The 24,942-nt window shown below is 45.6% G+C and overlaps 1 protein-coding gene across 5 annotated transcripts; it reads right to left on the reverse strand.

Annotated features, from left to right (window-relative positions):
* Window positions 1–714: 714 nt before the first annotated feature.
* Window positions 715–19,957, reverse strand: DNAJC27 (DnaJ heat shock protein family (Hsp40) member C27). Of its 5 annotated transcripts, none has more exons than XM_038133844.1 (7): window positions 19,715–19,951; window positions 19,291–19,373; window positions 16,223–16,292; window positions 12,021–12,185; window positions 6,248–6,370; window positions 3,624–3,784; window positions 1,983–2,180 (listed from the first exon to the last, which is right to left on the reverse strand). In XM_038133844.1, the coding sequence occupies exons 1-7, from the start codon at window positions 19,799–19,801 to the stop codon at window positions 2,048–2,050; spliced, it is 822 nt and encodes a 273-aa protein (XP_037989772.1). In that variant the 5' UTR covers window positions 19,802–19,951; the 3' UTR covers window positions 1,983–2,047. The 5 variants fall into 5 exon arrangements, with proteins under 5 accessions (XP_037989768.1, XP_037989772.1, XP_037989771.1 ...); XM_038133843.1 differs by lacking the exon at window positions 1,983–2,180 and adding an exon at window positions 2,529–2,737 and having other exon boundaries at window positions 19,715–19,957; XM_038133841.1 differs by lacking the exons at window positions 1,983–2,180; window positions 12,021–12,185; window positions 16,223–16,292; window positions 19,291–19,373; window positions 19,715–19,951 and adding exons at window positions 2,529–2,737; window positions 10,526–10,581; window positions 10,784–10,823; window positions 10,864–11,680.
* Window positions 19,958–24,942: the final 4,985 nt, after the last annotated feature.

The raw sequence follows: 24,942 nt of genomic DNA on the forward strand, positions 1-24,942 counted from the left end.
ATTCACAGAAAATTGGGAATAAACCGCGTAAAACCGGGAATGACCCCCAGAATCCCAGGAATTCCCCAGCCCCTCTCCCTCCCCGTCCCGCCCCGCGCGGATCCGATCCCGGAGAAGGAGAATCCGGGAGTTTTTCCATGGGAATGCCGGCGGCTGTTTGATGTTCTCGAGGAGGGCGGTGCGGGCGCGGAGCAGCGGAAACCCGGGAACGAGCCCCGGGAAAACGGGAATGACTCCCAGGAAAACTGGGAATAACCCTTGGAAAAAAGGGAATGACCCTTGGAGAAATGGTAATGACTCATGGAAACTGGGAATAACCCTTGGAAAAATGGGAATGACTTCTGGAAAATGGGAAGAACCCTTGGAAAAATGGGAATGACTCACAGAAAAATGGGAATAACTCATGGAAAACTGGGAATAACACTCAGAAAAATGGGAATGACTCATGGAAAAATGGGAATAAACCCTCAGAAAACTGGGAATAACCCTTGGAAAATTTGGAATGACTCACAGGAAGCTGGGAATAACTCATGGAAAACTGGGAATAACAGTGAGAAATGGTGGAATAACCCCGGGAAAACAGGAATAATTCACAGAAAATTGGGAATAAACCGCGTAAAACCGGGAATGACCCCCAGAATCCCAGGAATTCCCCAGCCCCTCTCCCTCCCCGTCCCGCCCCGCGCGGATCCGATCCCGGAGAAGGAAAATCCGTGAGTTTTTCCGTGGGGAATGCCGGCGGCTGTTTGATGTTCTCGAGGAGGGCGGCGCGGGCGCGGAGCAGCGGAAACCCGGGAGCGAGCCCCGGGAAAACGGGAATGACTCCCAGGAAAACTGGGAATAACCCTTGGAAAAATGGGAATGACCCTTGGAGAAATGGTAATGACTCATGGAAACTGGGAATAACCCTTGGAAAAATGGGAATGACTTCTGGAAAATGGGAAGAACCCTTGGAAAAATGGGAATGACTTCTGGAAAATGGGAATAACTCATGGAAAACTGGGAGTAACACTCAGAAAAATGGGAATGACTCACAGGAAATTGGGAATGACCCTTGGAAAAATGGGAATAACCCACAGGAAAATGGGAATAACCCACAAAAAATCAGGAATAACCCCACGGAAACTGGGAATAAACCCTCAGAAAACTGGGAAAACTCTCGGGAAAATGGGAATGACTCATGGAAAAGTGGGAATAACCCGCAGAAAAAGGGGAATGACTCATGGAAAATTAGGAATAACTCCCAGAAAACTGGGAATAACCCTTGGAAAATCGGGAATGACTCACAGGAAACTGGGAATAACTCATGGAAAACTGGGAATAACAGTGAGAAATGTTGGAATAACCCCGGGAAAACGTGAATAATTCACAGAAAATTGGGAATAAACCGCGTAAAACCGGGAATAACCCCCAGAACCCCAGGAATTCCCCACCCCCTCTCCCTCCCCGTCCCGCCCCGGGCGCGGATCCGATCCCGGAGAAGGAGAATCCGGGATTTTTTCCTTGGGAATGCCGGCGGCTGTTTGATGTTCTTGAGGAGCGCGGCGCGGGCGCGGAGCAGCGGAAACCCGGGAACGAGCCCCAGGAAAACGGGAATGACCCTCAGGAAAACTGGGAATGACTCATGGAAAAATGGGAATGACTCATGGAAAATTTGGAAAAACCCTTGGAAAAATGGGAATGACTCACAGAAAAATGGGAATAACTCATAGAAAACTGGGAATAACACTCAGAAAAATGGGAATGACTCATGGAAAAATGGGAATAAACCCTCAGAAAACTGGGAATAACCCTTGGAAAATTTGGAATGACTCACAGGAAGCTGGGAATAACTCATGGAAAACTGGGAATAACAGTGAGAAATGTTGGAATAACCCCGGGAAAACAGGAATAATTCACAGAAAATTGGGAATAAACCGCGTAAAACCGGGAATAACCCCCAGAACCCCAGGAATTCCCCACCCCCTCTCCCTCCCCGTCCCGCCCGGGCGCGGATCCGATCCCAGAGAAGGAGAATCCGGGATTTTTTCCTTGGGAATGGCGGGGGCTATTTGATGTTCTTGAGGAGCGCGGCGCGGGCGCTGCCCACGGCCTTGAAGGCGTCCTCGCTGCCGGGCGCCAGGCACTTGTCGGGGTGCAGCAGCACGGCCAGGCGCCGGTACGCCCGCGTCACCTCCTCCCTGCCGCCGGGAAAGAACGGGAAAACCCGGATCAGGAGAGGCCCAGACGCGCCCTCGGAATTCCCGAGGTGGCGAAACTTGGGATCGGGGGGAAAAATCGCGGAATTCCGAACCTTTGGAATGTGGAAGATACGGGGTGGGATTGGTGGGAAAATTGGGAAAAGATCGGGAGAAAATGTGAGAATTTGGGTGTGAATCATCCTCGGAATTCCCGAGGTTTTAGAAAAGGGGATTGGGGAAAAAATCCTGGAATTCCGAACCTTTGGAATGGGGAAGATACGGGATGGGACTGGGGGCAAAAGGAAAATTGGGAAAATCGGGAAAATTGAGAGGAAATTTGAGGATTTGGGCTGGAATCATCCTCAGAATTCCACAGGGTTTAGAAGTCGGGATCCCGGAGAAGGAAAATCCAGGAATTTTGGGGTTTCCCTGGGAATTTTCGGGGTTCCGGGCAGGGTTTTTGGGGTTCCCACGGGAATTCTGGGGTTTCAGGGCACCCGGCATTGTCGGGGTGCAGCAGCACGGCCAGGCGCCGGTACGCCCGCGTCACCTCCTCCCTGCCGCCGGGAAAGAACGGGAAAACCCGGATCAGGAGAGGCCCGAGGGGGCGAAACTTGGGATCGGGGGGAAAAATCGCGGAATTCCCGGCACTTGGGATGGTGGAGATACAGGGGGGAGAGTGGTGGGAAAGGGAAAATTGGGGGGGGGGGGGGGGGGAAGGCGAGGATTTGGGCTGGAATCATCCTCGGAATTCCCAAGGTTTTAGAAAAGGGGATTGGGGGAAAAATCCTGGAATTCCGAACCTTTGGAATGGGGAAGATACGGGGTGGGATTGGTGGGAAAATTGGGAAAAGATCGGGAGAAAATGTGAGGATTTGGGCTGGAATCATCCTCAGAATTCCCGAGCTTTCGAAAGTTGGGATCAGGGAAAAATCCTGGAATTCCAAACATTTGGAATGGGGAAGATATGGGGTGGGATTGGCGGGAAAAGGAAAACCGGGGAAAATCGGGACAACTTGGAATAAATGCACAAATTTGGTCTGGAATCACCCTCAGAATTCCAGAGGTTTGGAAAGTTGGGATCAGGGAAAAATCCTGGAATTCCAAAATTTTGGAATGTGAAAGATATGGGACGAGATTGGTGGGAAAAGGAAAATCGGGGAAAATCGGGAAAGAACGCGGGAATTTGGGCTGGAATCACCCTCAGAATTCCCGAGGTTTTGGAAGTCGAGATCCCGGCAAGGAAAATCCAGGAATTTTGGGGTTTCCCTGGGAATTTTTAGGGTTCCAGGCAGGGATTTTCGGGCTTCCATGGCAATTCCGGTTCTTCCCACGAGAATTCCGCCTTTTCCCGCAGGAATTCCACCCTTTCCCCCCCAGCAGGCACCCCGGGCCTCTCCCGCCGGAATTCCGCCCTTCGGAATTCCGGCGTTTCTGGCGCACCTGGAGGCGCCGGGCTTGAGGCCGAGCGTGTCCCAGCTGTCCTTGCTGCTCCGGATGCGCCGGATGGCGTCGGCCTGCTCCCGCGTGAAGCTGGCTCCGGAGCCGCCCGCCGGCCGCTTCCCGCCGTTCTCGCACAGCTCCACGATGGCCGAGTAGAAGTTCTGGGAATTCCGAGCGGGAATGCCGGGAGTTCCCCGCCGGGGAGATGGGGAATCGGCCCCCCGGGAAAGGGTTTCGGGGTTTTTTTTGGGGTTTTTTTGGGATTTGGGAATGGGCGCGGCGGGAGCCGGGATTCAGATCCTGCCGGCGACGATCCCAGGAAAATCCTGGATTCGATTCCCGAATTTTTCCCAAGAAAATCCCGGATCCCGTTCCCAGCCCTTCAATCTCCAACTCGCACCCTTCTCCAGGAAACTCCCAGATCCCATTCCCAGCCCCTCAATCCCAGGAAAATCCCGGATCCCATTCCCAGCCCCTTCCCAGGAAAATCCCGGATTCGATTCCCAAGTTGTTCCCAAGAAAATTCCGGATCCGATTCCCAGCCCATGAATCCCAACAATCCCAGATCCAACTCCCAGGGTGATCCCAGGGAAATCCCGGATCCCATTCCCAGCCCTTCAATCTCCAACTCCCACCCTTCTCCAGGAAACTCCCAGATCCCATTCCCAGCCCCTCAATCCCAGGAAAATCCCGGATCCCATTCCCAGCCCCTTCCCAGGAAAATACCGGATTCGATTCCCAAATTTTTCCCAAGAAAATTCCGGATCCCATTCCCAGCCCCTCAATCCCAGGAAAATCCCGGATCCCATTCCCAGCCCCTCAATCCCAGGAAAATCCCGGATCCCATTCCCAGCCCTTTCCCAGGAAAATCCCAGATCCAAATCTCAAACCCTTCCCAGGGCGATCCCAAAAATCCCAGATCCCATTCCCAGCCCCTCAATCCCAACAATCCCAGATCCAACTCCCACCCGTCTCCAGGAAACTCCCAGATCCCATTCCCAGCCCCTCAATCCCAGGAAAATCCCGGATCCCATTCCCAGCCCCTCAATCCCAGGACATTCCCAAAAATCCCAGATCCCATTCCCGGCCCCTCAATCCCAACAATCCCAGATCCCATTCCCAAACTTTTCCCACGAAAATCATGGATCCAGTTCCCAGCGCTCCAATCCCAGCGATCCCAGATCCATTTTCCAGGATGATCCCGGGAAAATCCTGGATCCAAATCCCAAACCCTTGACAGGGCAATCCCAAAAATCCCAGACCCCATTCCCAGCCTTTCCCAGGAAAATCCCGGATGCAAATCCCGCAGGACAGTCCCAGATCCCATTCCCAACCCTTCAATCCCAACAATCCCAGATCCATTTTTCAGGATGATCCTGGATCCAAATCCCAAACCTTTGCCAGGGCAATCCCAAAAATCCCAGATCCCATTCCCAGCCCTTTTCCAGGAAAATCCCGGATCCAACTCCCAGCCCGGGATGAGACAATCCCAAATCCAGATCCAATTCCCGGGATCCATCCCTTCATCCCACATTCCCACAAAATCCCACTGGGAATTCCCACCTGGAATATCTCCTGGATCGCTCCCATGCATCCCTTTATTCCCACCCCAAATCCCACCTGGAATTCCCACCAGGAACAGCTTCCAGAATTCCCACCCGGAACATCTCCCAGGAAATTCCCACCTGGAACATCTCCCAGAATTCCCACCGGGAATTCCTGGAATTCCCAAATTCCCACCTGGAACATCTCCTGGATCGCTCCCACCCATCCCTTCATCCCACATTCCCACCTAAAACCCCGTTGGGAATTCCCACCTGAAACATCTCCTGGAATTCCCACCTGGAACATCTCCCAGAATTCCCACCGGGGACATCTCCCGTAATTCCCGGAATTACCATTGGAGTTCCCACCAGGAACATCTCCCGTAATTCCCGGGATTCCCGCTGGGGTTGGTTCCCAACTGGAACATCTCCCAGGGAATTCCCACCTGGAACATCTCCAGGAATTCCCACCGGGAACATCTCCCGTAATTCCCAGAATTCCCGTTAGAGTTCCCACCTGGAACATCTCCCGGGATTCCCACCAGGAACATCTCCCATAATTCCCGTGATTCCCACTGGAGCTAGCTCCCCCCTGGAACATCTCCCGGAATTCCCGGGATTCCCGCTGGAGGTGGTTCCCACCTGGAACATCTCCTGTGATTCCCACCTGGAACATCTCCCAGAGTTCCCACCTGGACCATCTCCCGGAATTCCCACCTGGAACACCTCCTCTAATTCCCAGAATTCCCGTTGGAGTTCCCACCTGGAACATCTCCCGCAATTCCCAGAATTCCCGGGATTCCCGTGGTTCCCACCTGGAACATCTCCCGGAATTCCCACCTGGAACACCTCCTCTAATTCCCAGGATTCCCATTGGAGTTCCCACCTGGAACATCTCCCGGAATTCCCACCTGGAACACCTCCTCTAATTCCCAGGATTCCCATTGGAGTTCCCACCTGGAACATCTCCCGGAATTCCCACCTGGAACACCTCCTCTAATTCCCAGAATTCCCGTTGGAGTTCCCACCTGGAACACTTCCCGCAATTCCCAGAATTCCCGGGATTCCCGTGATTCCCACCTGGAACATCTCCTGGATGCCCTCCCCGCTCTGCGCCGAGGTCTCCCAGTAGAGGAAGCCGCGGCTCTCGGCCCAGAGCCGGCCCTCGCTCTCGTCCACCACGCGCAGCTTCCCCGCGTCCACCTGGGAATAAACAACGGGAATCACGGACACCGGGAATAAACACCGGGAATGAGAAACAAACAGCGCAGCTTCCCCGCGTCCACCTGGGAATGACACCGGGAATCACGGACACCGGGAATAAACACCGGGAATGGACACCGGGAATCACGGATACCGGGAATAAACACCGGGAATGAGGAACAAACAGCGCAGCTTCCCCGCGTCCACCTGGGAATAAACAACGGGAATCACGGACACCGGGAATAAACACCGGGAATGAGAAACAAACAGCGCAGCTTCCCCGCGTCCACCTGGGAATGACACCGGGAATCACGGATACCGGGAATCATGGACACCGGGAATGAGGAACAAACAGCGCAGCTTCCCCGCGTCCACCTGGGAATGACACCGGGAATCACGGATACCGGGAATCATGGACACCGGGAATAAACACCGGGAATGAGGAACAAACAGCGCAGCTTCCCCGCGTCCACCTGGGAATGACACCGGGAATCACGGACACCGGGAATAAACACCGGGAATGAGGAACAAACAGCGCAGCTTCCCCGCGTCCACCTGGGAATGAGGAACACCGGGAATCATGGATACCGGGAATCATGGACACCGGGAATCATGGACACCGGGAATAAACACCGGGAATGAGGAACAAACAGCGCAGCTTCCCCGCGTCCACCTGGGAATGACACCGGGAATCACGGATACCGGGAATCATGGACACCGGGAATAAACACCGGGAATGAGGAACAAACAGCGCAGCTTCCCCGCGTCCACCTGGGAATGACACCGGGAATCACGGACACCGGGAATAAACACCGGGAATGAGGAACAAACAGCGCAGCTTCCCCGCGTCCACCTGGGAATGAGGAACACCGGGAATCATGGATACCGGGAATCATGGACACCGGGAATCATGGACACCGGGAATAAACACCGGGAATGAGGAACAAACAGCGCAGCTTCCCCGCGTCCACCTGGGAATGACACCGGGAATCACGGATACCGGGAATAAACACCAGGAATAAACACCGGGAATGAGGAACAAACAGCGCAGCTTCCCCGCGTCCACCTGGGAATGACACCGGGAATCACGGATACCGGGAATAAACACCGGGAATAAACACCGGGAATGAGGAACAAACAGCGCAGCTTCCCCGCGTCCACCTGGGAATAAACAACGGGAATCACGGATACCGGGAATAAACACCGGGAATGAGGAACAAACAGCGCAGCTTCCCCGCGTCCACCTGGGAATGACACCGGGAATCACGGATACCGGGAATAAACACCGGGAATCAACACCGGGAATGAGGAACAAACAGCGCAGCTTCCCCGCGTCCACCTGGGAATGACGAACACCGGGAATAAACACCGGGAATAAACACCGGGAATGAGGAACAAACAGCGCAGCTTCCCCGCGTCCACCTGGGAACGAGGAACACCGGGAATCATGGACACCGGGAATAAACACCGGGAATAAACACCGGGAATGAGGAACACCGGGAATGATGGACACCGGGAATGAGAAACAAACAGCGCAGCTTCCCCGCGTCCACCTGGGAATAAACACAGGGAATAAACACCGGGCCCCGCGTCCCCGCGAATCCACCTGGGAATGACACCGTCCACCTGGGAATCACGGATACCGGGAATAAACACCGGGAATGAGGAACAAACAGCGCAGCTTCCCCGCGTCCACCTGGGAATAAACAACGGGAATCATGGACACCGGGAATCATGGACACCGGGAATGAGGAACAAACAGCGCAGCTTCCCCGCGTCCACCTGGGAATGACACCGGGAATCACGGATACCGGGAATAAACACCAGGAATGAGGAACAAACAGCGCAGCTTCCCCGCGTCCACCTGGGAACGAGGAACACCGGGAATCATGGACACCGGGAATAAACACCGGGAATAAACACCGGGAATGAGGAACACCGGGAATCATGGATACCGGGAATAAACACCGGGAACGAGGAACACCGGGAATGAGGAACACCGGGAATGATGGACACCGGGAATGAGAAACAAACAGCGCAGCTTCCCCGCGTCCACCTGGGAATAAACACAGGGAATAAACACCGGGAATAAACACCGGGAATAAACACCGGGAATGAGGAACAAACAGCGCAGCTTCCCCGCGTCCACCTGGGAATAAACACAGGGAATAAACACCGGGAATAAACACCGGGAATAAACACCGGGAATGAGGAACAAACAGCGCAGCTTCCCCGCGTCCACCTGGGAATAAACACAGGGAATAAACACCGGGAATAAACACCGGGAATAAACACCGGGAATGAGGAACAAACAGCGCAGCTTCCCCGTGTCCAGCTGGGAATAAACACCGGGAATGATGGATACCAGGAATGATGGACACCGCAGCCTTCCTGCGTCCACCTGGGAAACACAGCCGGAATGAGGAACACCGCGAACAACACCGGGAATGATAAACACCGGGAATGATAAACACCGGGAAAACAAACACCGCAGCTTCCCTGTGTCAAACTGGGAACAACGGGAACGGGGACAATGGGGACAACGGGAAAACAACAACGGGAAAATTGGGAATACAAAAAACAACGGGAAAATGTGAAATAAAAACACCGGGAAAATAAACACTGGGAAACAACCAGAGAGCTCCCGGAATTCCCATCCCACAAGACCCAGCCTGGGAAAAAAACCCCGGGAACATCTCCGGAATTCCCAAAATTCCCACAGTTCCCAACCCTCTGGATCCGGCCTGGAAAAAACCCCGGGAATGGCTCCAGAACCTCTGGAATTCCCAGAATTTCAATCCTGGTGGATCCAAACTGGAACAAACGCCAGGAACGGCTCCGGAATTCCCGGAATTCCCACAATTCCCATCCTGCTGGATCCAGCCTGGAAAAAACCCCAGGAACGCCTCCAGAATTCCCAACATTCCCATCCTAGTGGATCCAGTCCGGAACAAACCCCAGGAACGGCTCCAGAATTTCTGGAATTTCGATTCCGTGGGATCCCGTGGGCCTGGAAAAAACCCCGGAACATCTCCAGAATTCCCAGAATTCCCAGAATTCCAATCCCACAGGATCCAGCCTGGAAAAAACCCCGGGAACTTCTCCAGAATTCCCAGAATTCCGAGGAATCCTGGACCTTGTCGGCGCAGACGACGTTGTTGAGGCTGCCGTGGGGCCCCAGCCTGGAACAAAACCCCTGGAACCTCTCCAGAATACCCAGAACCTCTCCAGAATTCCCAGAACCTCTCCAGAATTCCCAGAACTCCCAGAATTCCCAAAATTCCGAGGAATCCCGGACCTTGTTGGCTCAGACAGTGAAGACGACGTTGTCCAGGCTGCCGTGGGGCCCCGGCCTGGAACAAAACCCCCGGAACCTCTCCGGAATTCCCAGAACCTCTCCAGAATTCCCAAAACCTATCCAGAATTCCCAAAACATCTCCAGAATTCCCAGAACTCCCAGAATTCCTGGGATTCCGAGGGATGCCGGACCTAGTTGGCTCAGACGACGTTGTCCAGGCTGCCGTGGGGCCCCAGCCTGGAACAAAACCCCCGGAACCTCTCTAGAATTCCCAAAATTCCTACAATTCCCAATCCTCTGGATCTGCCATGGAAGAATCCCCAGGAACGGCTCCAGAATTCCCAGAATTCCCACGATTCCCATCCCACTGGATTCAGTCTGGGAAAATCCCTGGGAATGGCTCTGGAATCTCCAGAACTTCGATCTTGCTGGATCTGGTTGGGAACAAACCCCGGGAATGGCTCCAGAATTCCCAGAATTCCAATCCCATGGGATCCAGTCTGGGAAAAAACCTGGGAATGGCTCCAGAATTCCCACAATTCCCACAATTCCCATCCTGGTAGATCTAATCAGGAATCAGGAACAAACCCCAGGAATGCCTCCAGAATTTCTGGAATACCGATTCCGTGGGATCCCGTGGGCCTGGAAGAAACCCTGGAACAACTCCAAAATTCCCAGAATTCTCGGGATTCCGGGGATGCCGGACCTTGTTGGCGCAGACGGCGAAGACGACGTTGTCGAGGCTGCCGTGGGGCGCCAGCCGGGAACAAAACCCCCGGAACCTCTCCGGAATTCCCAGAACCTCTCCAGAATTCCCAGAATTCCCGGAATTCCCAGAATTCCGAGGGATGCTGGACCTTGTTGGCGCAGACGGCGAAGACGACGTTGTCCAGGCTGCCGTGGGGCCCCAGCCCGGAACAAAACCCCCGGAACCTCTCCGGAATTCCTGAAATTCCCACAATTACCAACTCTCTGGCTCTGCCATGGAAGAAATCTTGGGAACAGCTCCGGAATTCCCAGAATTCCCAGAATTCCCAAAATTCTGGGAGATTCCAGGAGATTCTGGACCTTGTTGGCTCAGACGACGTTGTCCAGGCTGCCGTGGGGCCCCGGCCTGGAACAAAACCCCCGGAACCTCTCCAGAATTCCCAGAACCTCTCCGGAATTCCCAGAACACCTCTAGAATTCCCAGAACCTCTCCAGAATTCCCACAATTCCCAACTCTCTGGATCTGCCATGGAAGAAATCTTGGGAACCTCTCCAGAATTCCCAGAATTCCCAGAATTCCTGGAATTCCGAGGAATCCCAGACCTTGTTGGCGCAGACGGCGAAGACGACGTTGTCGAGGCTGCCGTGGGGCCCCAGCCTGGAACAAAACCCCCGGAACCTCTCTGGAATTCCCAGAACCTCTCCAGAATTCCCAGAATTCCCAGGATTCCCAGGATTCCGGGCGATCCCGGACCTTGTTGGCGCAGACGGCGAAGACGACGTTGTCCAGGCTGCCGTGGGGCCCCAGCCTGGAACAAAACCCCCGGAACCTCTCCGGAATTCCCAGAACCTCTCCAGAATTCCCAGAACATCTCCAGAATTCCCAGAAGACCTCCAGAATTCCCAGAACACCTCCAGAATTCCCAGAATTCCCAGGATTCCGGGCAATCCCGGATCTTGTTGGCGCAGACGGCGAAGACGACGTTGTCCAGGCTGCCGTGGGGCCCCAGCCTGGAACAAAACCCCCAGAACCTCTCCAGAATTCCCAGAACCTCTCCGGAATTCCCAGAACACCTCCAGAATTCCCAGAACATCTCCAGAATTCCCAGAACACCTCCATAATTCCCAGAACATCTCCAGAATTCCCAGAATTCCCGAAATTCTGGGAGATTCCGGGAGATTCTGGACCTTGTTGGCTTAGACGACGTTGTCCAGGCTGCCGTGGGGCCCCGGCCTGGAACAAAACCCCCGGAACCTCTCCGGAATTCCCAGAACCTCTCCAGAATTCCCGGAATTCCCGGGATTCCAAGGAATCCTAGACCTTGTTGGCTCAGACGACGTTGTCCAGGCTGCCGTGGGGCCCCGGCCTGGAACAAAACCCCCGGAACCTCTCAGGAATTCCCAGAATTCCCAGAATTCCTGGGATTCCAGGCGATCCCGGACCTTGTTGGCGCAGACGGCGAAGACGACGTTGTCCAGGCTGCCGTGGGGCCCCGGCCTGGAACAAAATCCCCAGAACCTCTCCGGAATTCCTGAAATTCTCACAATTCCCAACCCTCTGGATCTGGCATGGAAGAAACCCTGGGAACACCTCCAGAATTCCCAGAATTCCCAGAATTCCCAGGATTCCCGGGATTCCCGGACCTTGTTGGCGCAGACGGCGAAGACGACGTTGTCGAGGCTGCCGTGGGGCCCCAGCTCGCGGCGCATCTCGCCGAGCCAGGAGTCGAGCGAGTCGAAGGACTCCTTGGAGCCCACGTCGTAGACCAGCAGCACGCCCTGCGTGTCCTTGTAGAACTCGTTACGCACCTGCAAAGGCACGGGAAATCCGAGTGTTCCGGGGGGGAAAGCATTCCAGCGGGAAAAATTCCCGGGGAAATTTAAAAAAACAAAAAAAAATCGATTAAAAAATGCTAAAAAACACCAAAAAAATCCCCCCCAAAATCCCCAAAATATCGTAAAAAAAACCCCAAAAAATCCCCAAATAACCAAAAAAAGAACCCACCCTAAAAGAACCCAAAAAATTCACCCAAAAAACCAAAAAAAAACCCAAAACCAAAACCAAAAACAAAAACACCAAAAAAAACCCCAAAAAACCCCAAAAACCACACCTAGAACAACAGGGAAAAAAATCTAAAAAAAATCCTAAAAAACCCCCCCCCCCAAAAAAATAAATCCTAAAAAAAAGCCAAAAAATCCCAAAAAAACCCCCCCAAAAAAACCAAAAAAAGAACCCACCCTAAAAAAAACCCCAAAAACCCCCCCAAAAAAATCCTAAAAAAACCCCAAAAACCCCAAAAAAACCCAAAAAACATACCTAGAACAACAGGGAAAAAAATCTAAAAAATGAAATCCTAAAAAAACCCAAAAAAATCCCCCCAAAATCCCCCAAAACTAAAAAAAGAACCCACCCTAAAAAAAACCCAAAAAAATCCCCCCAAAAAACACCAAAAAAAACCCCCCCAAAAAACTCCCAAAAAACCCCAAAAAAACCCCAAAAATGCACCTGGAACAACAGGGAAAAAAATCCAAATATTCCTGGGAAAAATATTCTAGGGAAATAAAAAAAACCAAAACAAAAGAATCCCAAAAAAATCCCCCAAAAAAATCCCCAAAAAAATCCAAAAAAAAACCCCAAAAAACACACCTAGAACAAGAGGGAAAAAAAAAATCTAAAAGAAATCCTAAAAAAACCCCCAAAAAATCCCACAAAAAATCCCCAAAAAACCAAAAAAAAAAACCCCACCCTAAAAAACCCCAAAAAACCACCAAAAAAAACCCCAAAAAAACCCCCAAAAGTGCACCTGGAACAACAGGGAAAAAAATCAAAATATTCCTGGGAAAAATATTCTAGGGAAATAAAAAAAACCAAAACAAAAGAATCCCAAAAAAATCCCCAAAAAATCAAAAAAAATCCCAAAAAACACACCTAGAACAAGAGGGAAAAAAAAATCTAAAAGAAATCCTAAAAAAAACCCAAAAAAATCCCACAAAAAATCCCCAAAAAACAAAAAAAAAACCCCCACCCTAAAAAACCCCAAAAACCACCAAAAAAAACCCCAAAAAACCCCAAAAAACACACCTAGAACAACAGGGAAAAAAATCAAAATATTCCTGGGAAAAATATTCTAGGGAAATAAAAAAAACCAAAACAAAAGAATCCCAAAAAAATCCCCCAAAAAATCAAAAAAAAATCCCAAAAAACACACCTAGAACAAGAGGGGAAAAAAATCTAAAAGAAATCCTAAAAAAACCCAAAAAAATCCCACAAAAAATCCCCAAAAAACCAAAAAAAAACCACCCCACCCTAAAAAACCCCAAAAACCACCAAAAAAACCCCCCAAAACCCCAAAAAACACACCTAGAACAACAGGGGAAAAATCAAAATATTCCTGGGAAAAATATTCTAGGGAAATAAAAAAAACCAAAACAAAAGAATCCCAAAAAAATCCCCCAAAAAATCCCCAAAAAAATCCAAAAAAACCCCCAAAAAACACATCTAGAACAAGAGGGGAAAAAAATCTAAAAGAAATCCTAAAAAAACCCAAAAAATCCCACAAAAAATCCCAAAAAAACCAAAAAAAAAAAACCCACCCTAAAAAACCCCAAAAACCACCAAAAAAACCCAAAAAAAAACCCCAAAAACACACCTAGAACAACAGGGAAAAATCAAAATATTCCTGGGAAAAATATTCTAGGGAAATAAAAAAAACCAAAACAAAAGAATCCCCCAAAAAAAACCCAAAAAAAACCCAAAAAAATAAAAAAAAAAACCCAAAAAACACACCTAGAACAAGAGGGGAAAAAAACCTAAAAGAAATCCTAAAAAAACCCAAAAAAATCCCACAAAAAATCCCCAAAAAACAACAAAAAAAAACCACCCACCCTAAAAAACCCCAAAAACCACCAAAAAAACCCCCAAAAAACCCCAAAAAACACACCTAGAACAACAGGGGAAAAATCAAAATATTCCTGGGAAAAATATTCCAGGGAAATAAAAAAATAAAACCAAAATAACCCCAAAAGAATCCCAAAAAAATCCTAAAAAAACCTCAAGAAATCTCCCAAAAAACCCAAAATTTGGGAAAAAATTCCATGGAAAAAGAAAACTTCCCTCCCTGTGTGTCCTGGTAGAACTCGTTCCGCACCTGGAACGGGAGGGGAAATCCAAATGTTCATGGGGAAAATATTCCAGTGGGAAAAATTCCCGGGAAATTTAAAAAAACAAAAAAAAATCGATTAAAAAATGCTAAAAAAACCAAAAAACATCCCCAAAAAATCCTAAAAAAAGCCCAAAAAATCCCTAAAAAACCCCAAAAAATCCCCCAAAAATCCCCAAAAAGACAAAAAAAGAACCCACCATAAAAAAAAACCCAAAAATCCCCCGAAAATAAACAAAAAAAAAAAACCCAAAAAACCTAAAAAACCCAAAAAGCACACCTAGAAGAACAGGGGAATAATCTAAAATAAAATCCTAAAAAAACCCAAAAAACCCCCCAAAAAATCCTAAAGAAACCCCAAAAAATCCCCCAAAAATCCCCCAAAAAACCAAAAAAAGAACCTACCCTAAAAAACATTACATTACATTATATTTCATTACATTACATTTTATTATATTACATTATATTATATTACATTATAATTATATCACATTATATTATATTATATTATATTATATTATATTATATTATATTACATTATATTATATTATATTGCATTACATTATATTATATTACATTACATTATATTACATTACATGACATGACATGACATTATATTATATTACATTACATTACATTATATTATATTATATTATATTATATTATATTGTATTATATTATATTTTATTATGTTATATTGTATTATATTGTATTATATTGTATTATATTATGTTATATTGTATTATATTGTATTGTATTATATTGTATTATATTGTATTATATTATATTATATTATATTATATTATATTATATTATATTTATTATATTACATTACATTACATTATATTACATTACATTATATTACATTATATTATATTGTATTGTATTATATTATATTATATTATATTATATTATATTATATTACATTATATTATATTATATTATATTATGTAATATGATGTAATGTAATAATAAAAATGTAATGTAATAATAATAAAATATAGTGTAAAGTAATGTAATATGATTATAATATCATATGATATGATACAATATATTATAATATTATACAATATAATAATAAAATATAGTATAATGTAATAAATATAACTATTATTATATAACATAATAATAAAATACCATGTAACGTATCGTAACACGATTATGATAAGACATTATACGACATATGATATCATATAATGTAATTAATATAACATAAGGTAATATAATATAATTTAATGTAACATTGTAATGTAATGTAATGTAATGTAATAAAATATAATATAATATAATATAATATAATATAATATAATATAATATAATATAATATAACGTAACGTAATGTAATATAATATAATATAATATAATATAATGTAATGTAATGTAATGTAATGTAATGTAATATAATATAATATGATATAATATTAATATAATATAATATAATATAATATAATATTATGTAATATAATGTAGTGCAATATAATAAATTATTCCTGAAAAAGTAAATTTCCTGGGAAATAAAATCTGAGGGAAAAAAAATTGAGGGGAAAAAAATCAGGGCAAAAAAAAATCTGGAGGAAAAAAAAATTTGGAAAAAAAAATTTGGGGAGAAATTAGAGAAAAAAAAGTTGTGGAAGAGCCCAAGGGAAGAATTCCCGATTTTCCAGGGGGAATTTTGGGAATTCTGACCTCATAGAAGAAGGGGTGTCCGGCCATGTCGAAGATGTTCACCTTGATCTCCCGGTCCCGGATCTGCACCCTGGAAAAGGAGGTGGAATTTCAGGAATTCCCAGAAAAAAACCCTCAGAATTCCAGAAAAAATCCTTGGAATTCCAGGAAAAAAACCCCACAGAATTTCGGGCAGTCCGGGGGAAAAATTCTCAAAATTCCAGGAATTCTGGGGAAAAAAAACACCTTAGGAATGGCAGGAATTTTGGGGGAAAACCCAAAAAAATTCTGGGAATTCTGGGAAAAAAACCCCCACGGAATTCTTGGATAAAACCCCTCAGAATTCTGGGAATTCCAGGAATAAACCCACAGAATTCTGGCAATTCTAGGAAAAACCCCTCAGAATTCTGGGAAAAATCCCTTGGAATTCCTGGAATTCTGGGGGAAAAAAAACAACAACTTGGAATTCTGGGAATTCTGGGGGAAAAAAACCCTTGAAATTCCAGGAATTCCAGGAAAAAAGCCCCAGCATTCCCACCATTCCCATTATTCCCACCTCATCCCAATCCCATTATTCCCAATCCTTTCCCATTACCCCATCATTCCCATTCCCATTATCCCCATTATTTCCACTATTCCCATTATTCCTATGCCAATCCCAATCCCAATCCCATTATTCCCAATCCCATTCCCACCATTCCCATTATCTCCACCCTAATCCCAATCCCATTATTGCCAATCCCATTCCCAACATTCTCATTATCCCAATCCCAATCCCATTATTCCCACTAACCAGACAATTCCCACCATTCCCATTATCCCCACCTCATCCCAATCCCATTATTCCCAATCCCAATCCCATCATCCCCACCATTCCCACCATTCCCATTATTCCCATTATCCCAATCCCAATCCCATTATTCCCATTAACCACACAATCCCCATTATCCCCATTATCCCCATTCCAATCCCAATCCCAATCCCAATCCCGTTATTCCCAATCCCATTCTCACTATTCCCATCATTCCCAATCCCGTTATTCCCAACGCCATTCCCATCATCCCCACCATTCCCACCATTCCCATTATTCCCATCCCATCCCAATCCCATTATTGCCAATCCCATTCGCACCATTCCCATCATTCCCATCATTCCCATTCCCATTCCCATCATCCCCACCATTCCCATTATTCCCAACCCCATTCTCACTATTCCCATCATTCCCAATCCAAATCCCATCATTCCCAATCCCATTCCCATTATCCCCATTATCCCCACTATTCCCATTATCCCATTCCCAATCCCAATCCCATTATTCCCAATCCCATTGTTCCCATTATCCACATTCCCATTATCCCCTTTTTCCCAACGATTCCCATTATTCCCATTATTCCCACCACTTCCATCATTCCCACTCTTCCCACCATTCCCATTACCCCATTATTCCCATCCCATCCCTATCCCCAATCCCATTCCATTATTCCCATCATTCCCATTATCCCCATTATTCCCATTTCCACTCCCATCCCAATCCCATTATTCCCAATCCCATTCCCATCATCCCGGCCATTCCCACCATTCCCATTATTCCCATCACAATCCCATCATTCCCAATCCCATTCCCACTATTCCCATCCCAATCCCAATCCCAACCCCATTATTCCCACTAACCACACAATTCCCACCATTCCCATTATTCCCACCCCAATCCCATTCCCACCATTCCCACCATTCCCACCATTCCATTATCCCCATTCCAATCCCAATCCCATTCCCACCATTTCCATTATTCCCATTATTCCCATTATCCCACCATCCCCGCCATTCCCATTATCCCATCATTCCCGTTATTCCCGTCATTCCCATTATCCCATCATTCCCCTCATTCCCGTCATTCCCAGTATTCCTGTCATTCCCATAATTCCCACCGTCATTCCCGCAATTCCCATTATCCCGTCATTCCCATTATTCCTGCCATTCCCGTTATGCCCGTTATTATCCTGCAATTCCCATTATTCCCGCCATTCCCATCATTCCCATAATTCCTACCATTCCCACTATCCCGCCATTCCCATCATTCCCACCATTCCCATTATCCCGCCATTCCCATTTTCCCGTCATTCCCACCATTCCCATTTTCCCGTCATTCCCGCCATTCCCATTATCCCGTCATTCCCATTATTCCCGCCATTCCCATTATTCCCGCCATTCCCATTATCCCATTATCCCATTATTCCCGCCGTCATTCCCGTTATTCCCGCCATTCCCATTATCCCGTTATTCCCGCTGTCATTCCCGTCATTCCCGCTGTTATTCCCGTTATTCCCACCATTCCCATTATCCCGTCATTCCCGCCATTCCCACCATTCCCATTATCCCTTCATTCCCACCGTCATTCCCGTCATTCCTGCCATTCCCATTATCCCGTCATTCCCATTATCCCGGTATTCCCACCATTCCCATTATCCCGTCATTCCTGCGATCCCCATTATCCCGCCATTCCCGTTATTCCTGTCATTCCCATTATCCCGCCATTCCCGTTATTCCTGCCATTCCCATTATCCCGCCATTCCTGTTATTCCCGCCATTCCCGTTATCCCGCCATTCCCGTTATTCCTGCCATTCCCATTATCCCGCCATTCCCGCCATTTCCATTATCCCGCCATTCCCGTTATTCCCACCATTCCCATTATCCCGCCATTCCCATTATCCCGTCATTCCTGTCATTCCCGCCATTCCCATTATCCCGTTATTCCCACCATTCCCATGATCCCACCATTCCCCTTATTCCCACCATTCCCGTTATTCCCACCATTCCCATGATCCCGCCATTCCCGTTATTCCCGCCATTCCCATTATCCCGCCATTCCTGTCATTCCCGCCATTCCCATTATCCCGTTATTCCCACCATTCCCATGATCCCACCATTCCCCTTATTCCCACCATTCCCATTATCCCGCCATTCCCATTATCCCCTCATTCCCATTATCCCGTCATTCCCATTATTCCCGCCATTCCCGTTATTCCCGTTATTCCCGCCATTCCCGTTATTCCCGTTGCCGTTATTCCCGCTATTCCCGCGCTCTCACCGGGTGACGCCGTAGTCGATGCCGATGGTGGCCAGGTACTTGGGCACGAAGCGCTTCTCGCAGTAACGCTTGATGATGCAGCTCTGCGCCACGGGAAAACGCCCCCCAAATTCCCGCCGCCATCCTTCCCGCCGCGCGCTTCCCGCCAATTCCCAAAAATTCCCAAAAATTTCCACGTTTGGGAATCGCGCCCCCGCCCCATAACAGAAGAAACCACGCCCCCTTCGCTATCGGCCAATCAGAGCCGCGGTTTCCCCAGAAGCACCGCCCACCCGCCTATCAATCACCCGTAACAACAACAACGAGATGCCGGCTGATGATTGGATAAGTCGCGCCAATCAGCTCAAAGCGCCCGCCCTCCCGCACTTCTGATTGGTCGGTTCACCTGCCCCTCACCGCCCGCCAGCCAATAGCAGCGCCTCACCTTGCCCACCTCGGCGTCGCCCATGGAGATGACTTTAACCCGCAGCGCCTTGCGCGGCTCCTTCCGCTTCGCCGCGCTCGCCTCCATGGCGGGGCCGCGGCGCCGGGGCCCGTTGCCGCTGCCGGTGCCGGTGCCGGTGAGAGCGGCAGAGGCCGAAGGGAGGCGGCAATGGCGGCGGAGCGGCGCTTCCGCCTCAGCCCGGCCGTGCCGCGCGAGCTCTCGCGAGACTTGAGGCGGCGAGAGCGGGCGAGATTTGAGGCGGCGGGAGGGGGAGGAGGATCCGCCAGGGGGCGCTAAAAGCAGGGGGGTGTCACGTGACCTGTGTCATTGTCGCTGTCGCCGTCACGTGACCTGTGTCATTGTCGCTGTCACTGTCGTTGTCACGTGACCTGTGCCGCTGTCCCCGAAAATCCCAATTAAAAAACCCAAAATCCCGCAAAAAACTCCCAAAATCCTCCAAAAAAACCACAAAAATCCCAAAAAAACCCCTAAAAATCCTCCAAAAAAACCAAAATCGAGCTAAAGGAAACCCCAAGTTCCAGGAAAAAACCCAAATCCTACAATAAAAACCCCAAATCTCACAAAAAACAGCCAAATCTCACCAAAACCCCCTCAAAAATCCCCAAAAATAAACCCCGAATCCGACAAAAGAAACCCCAATCCCACAAAAACCCCGAAATGCCATAAAAATCCCAAAAAATACGGCAGGAAACCCCGCGAAATCCCGCAGAAAACCCCAAAGATCCCACAAAAAAAACCCAAAATCCCACCAAAAAAAGCCCAAAATTCCACAAAAAAACCCCAAAATCCTACAAAAACCCCAAAAATCCTAAAAAAAGAACCCCCAAAATCTCATTAAAAAACCCCAAATCCTACCAAAAAAACCCAAATCCCAGAAAAAAAACCCAAAATCCCACAAAAATAAACCTCAAAATCCCATAAAAATCCCACAAATTCCAACCAAAAACCCCAAATCCTACAAAAAAACCAAATCCCACAAAGAAAAACCCAAATCCTACAAAAAAAACCCAAACCCTACAAAAAAAAAAAACCAAAATCCCACAAAAAAACCCAAAATCCCATTAAAAAACCACAAATCCCAAATAAAAAAAACCCAAAATCCTAAAAAAACCCCCCAAAATCCTATTGGAAAAACCCCCAAAATCCTACAAAAAACCCAAAAACCCGTTAAAAAACCCCAAATCCCAAATAAAAAACCCAAAATCCTAAAAAAAACCCCTCCTAAATCCTACAAAAAAACCCAAAATCCTAAAAAAAAACCCCAAAATCCTACAAAAATAAACCAAAATCCCATTAAAAAACCACAAATCCCAAATAAAAAACCCAAAATCCTAAAAAAAACCCTCCTAAATCCTACAAAAAAACCCAAAATCCCAAAAAAAACCCCAAAATCCTATTGGAAAAACCCCCAAAATCCTACAAAAAACCCAAAAACCCATTAAAAAACCCCAAATCCCACAAAAAAACCCCCAAAATCCTAAAAAAAACCTCCAAAATCCTACAAAAGTAAACCAAAATCCCACAAAAAAACCCCAAAATCCCACAAAAAATAAGAAAAAAAAACCCAAAAAAATCCCAAATAACCCAAATCTCCAAAAACCCCAAATTGCCCAAAAGAACCCCCAAAATCCCACCAAGAAACCCCAAAATTAATTAAAAAAACCCTAAATCCTACTGAAAAAAACCCCAAGAAAATCCCACAAGAAAAATCCCAAAAGCCAGAAAAAATCTCTAATCCCATAAAAGAAACCCAAAAACCGGGGAAAACCCCAAACATCCCCGGGAAAACCCAAGAAAAACCCCAAAATCCTCCAAAAAAAACCAAAATCCCACAATAAAAACCCCAAATCCCACAAAAAAAGAGCCAAATCTCACCAAAAGCCCCCCAAAAACCCCAAAAATAAACCCCGAATCCGGCAAAAGAAACCCCAATCCCACAAAAACCCCGAAATGCCACAAAAAAAAACCAAAATCCCACAAAATATCCCAAAATCCCACTAAAAAAATTGCAAATCCCATAGAAAACAACCCAAAACCCCACAAATTCCCACAGGAAAACCCCAAAATCCCAGAGGAAAACCCAAAAACTCCCATTAAAAAAACCCAATTCCAGCCAAAAAACCCCAAATCCCATAAAAACCCCAATCCCCTTCAAAAATCCCCAGAATCCCATGAAAAATCCCACAAAAAAACCCAAATCCCACCAAAAAACCCCAAAATCCTACTGAAAAAAACCCAAAATCCTACAAAAAAAAACCCCAAAATGCCACAAAAAAACCCAAAATGCCACAAAAAAACCCAAAATCCCACAAAAAACCCCAAAATCCCACAAAAAAAAACCCAAAATGCCACAAGAAAACCCCCAAAATCCTACAAAAAAACCCAAAATGCCACAAAAAAAACCCAAAATCCTACAAAAAAACCCAAAATGCCACAAAAAAAACCCCAAAATGCCACAAAAAAACCCCAAAAAATCCCATAAAAACCCAAATTTCATAAAAAACAAAATCCCACAAAAAAAACCCCAAATCCCACAAAAAAACCCCAAAATGCCACAAAAAAAACCCAAAATGCCACAAAAAAACCCCAAAATCCTACAAAAAAACCCCAAAAAATCCCATAAAAACCCAAATTTCATAAAAAACAAAATCCCCTAAAAAAAACCCCAAAATCCCCGAAAAAAACCCCCAAAATGCCACAAAAAACCCCAAAATGCCACAAAAAAACCCCAAAAATCCAACAAAAAAACCCCAAAATGCCACAAAAAAAACCCCAAAATGCCACAAAATATCCCAAAATCCGGGAGATTTTTTTTCTGTGGGATTTTGGGGTTTTTTCGGTGGGATTTTGGGGTTTTTGATGGAATTTTGGGAATTTTTTGAGTGAAATTTTGGGATTTTTTTGATGGACTTTTGGGATATTTAATGGGATTTTGGGATTTTTTTAATGGAATTCTGGGATTTTTGATGGAATTTTGGGATTTTTAATGGAATTTGGGGTTTTTAATGGAATTTTGGGATTTTTGGTGGAATTTGGGGATTTTTTTAATGGAATTCTGGGATTTTTTGATGGAATTTTGGGGTTTTTTAATTGGGATTTTGGGATTTTTTGAGGGATTTTGGGATTTTTATTGGAATTTTTGGGATTTTTTGAGGGAATTTGGGATTTTTAATGGAATTTTGGGATTTTTGGTAGAATTTGGGGATATTTAATGGAATTTGGGGATTTTAGATGGAATGTTGGGGATTCTTTTCATGGAATTTGGGGATTTTAGATGGAATTTGGGATTTTTGATGGAATTTTGGGATTTTTTTAATGGAATTTTGGGATTTTTTTATTGGAATTTGGGGATATTTAATGGAATTTGGGGATTCTTGATGGAATTTTGGGATTTTTGATGGAATTTTGGGATTTTTAATGAAATTTTGGGAATTTTTTAGTGAAATTTTGGGATTTTTTAAATGGAATTTGGGATTTTTAATGGAATTTTGGGAATTTTTATTTGGGATTTTGGAATTTTTTTATCGGAACTTGGGATTTTTTTAATGGAATTTGGGGATTTTTAATGGAATTTCGGGATTTTTTCATGGAATTCTTGGATTTTCTTGGAATTTTGGGATTTTTGATGGAATTTTGGGATTTTTTTCATGGAATTTTGGGATTTTTTAATGGGATTTTGGGATATTTTTGATGGAATTTTGGGATTTTTGATGGAATTTTGGGATTTTTTAATTGGAATTTTGGGATTTTTGATGGAATTTTTGGGATTTTTTAAATGGAATTTTGGGATTTTTTAAACAGAATTTTGGGAATTTTTAAATGGAATTTGGGATTTTTTAATGGGATTTTGGGATTTTTGATGGAATTTGGGGATTTTTAATGGAATTTTGGGAATTTTTTCAAGTGAAATTTTGGGATTTTTAAATGAAATTTTCGAAATTTTTAATTGGAATTTGGGGATTTTTGATGGAATTTTGGGATTTTTTAAATGGAATTTTGGGATTTTTGATGGAATTTTGGGAATTTTTGATGGGATTTTGGGATATTTTTCATGGAATTTTGGAATTTTTAATGGACTTTTGGGGTTTTTAATGGGATTTTGGGATTTTTTAATGGGATTTGGGGATTTTTGATGGAATTTTGGGGTTTTTGATGGAATTTTGGGATTTTTTAAACAGAATTTTGGAATTTTTAATGGGATTTGGGATTTTTTTAACGGAATTTTCGGATTTTTTTATGGAATTTGGGATTTTTCATGTAATTTTGGGATTTTAATGGGATTTTGGGATTTTTAATGGCATTTGGGGATTTTAGATGGAATTTGGGATTTTTGATGGAATTTTGGGAATTTTTATTTGGGATTTTTGATGGAATTTGGGGATTTTTAAATGGAATTTTGGGATTTTTAAATGGAATTTTGGGATTTTTATTGGGATTTGGGGTTTTGCAAGAGGAATTTGGGGGAGTTTTGTTGAATTTTGGGATTCTGGGGCGGGATTTTGGGGTTGCTGATGTATTTTCAAGGCTGTTTTGGGATCCCAAAAAAATCCTTTGGAGTCTCCAGGGAATTGCCGGGCACTGAGGGAATAAATTTAATGAAAATAAAATAAAATAAAATAAAATAAAATAAAATAAAATAAAATAATAAATCCAATTTAATTTAATTTAATTTAATTTAATTTAATTTGGGATTCCAAAAGGTTTGGAGGGAAAATCTGGAAAAACCAGGAATGGTTGAGGGGAAAAATTGGGAATTTTTGAGGGGAAAAATTGGGAATGGTTGAGGGGAAAAATTGGGAAAAATCGGGAATTTTTCAGGGAAAAAATTGGGAATTTTTGAGGCAAAATCGGGAATGGGTGAGGGAAAAATTGGGAATGATGAGGGATAAAAATGGGAATTTTTGAAGGAAAAAACTGGGAATGGCTGAGGGAAAATCAAGAATGGACGAGGGAAAAAATTGGGAATTTTTGAGAGAAAAAATCGGGATTTTTTTGGGGGAAAAAATGGGAATTTTTGAGGGAAAATCGGGGATGAGTGAAGGGAAAAAATTGGGAATGATGAGGGGAAAAAATGGGAATTTTTGGGGGGAAAAGACTGGGAATGGCTGAGGGAAAAGTGGGAATGGTTGAGGGGAAAAACTGGGAAAAATTGGGAATTTTTGAGACAAAATCGGGAATGGATGAGAGGAAAAACTTGGGAAAATCGG

Source organism: Motacilla alba, chromosome 3 (genome assembly GCF_015832195.1).
Source record: "Motacilla alba alba isolate MOTALB_02 chromosome 3, Motacilla_alba_V1.0_pri, whole genome shotgun sequence".
In the NCBI taxonomy this organism is placed as follows: Eukaryota; Metazoa; Chordata; class Aves; order Passeriformes; family Motacillidae; genus Motacilla; species Motacilla alba.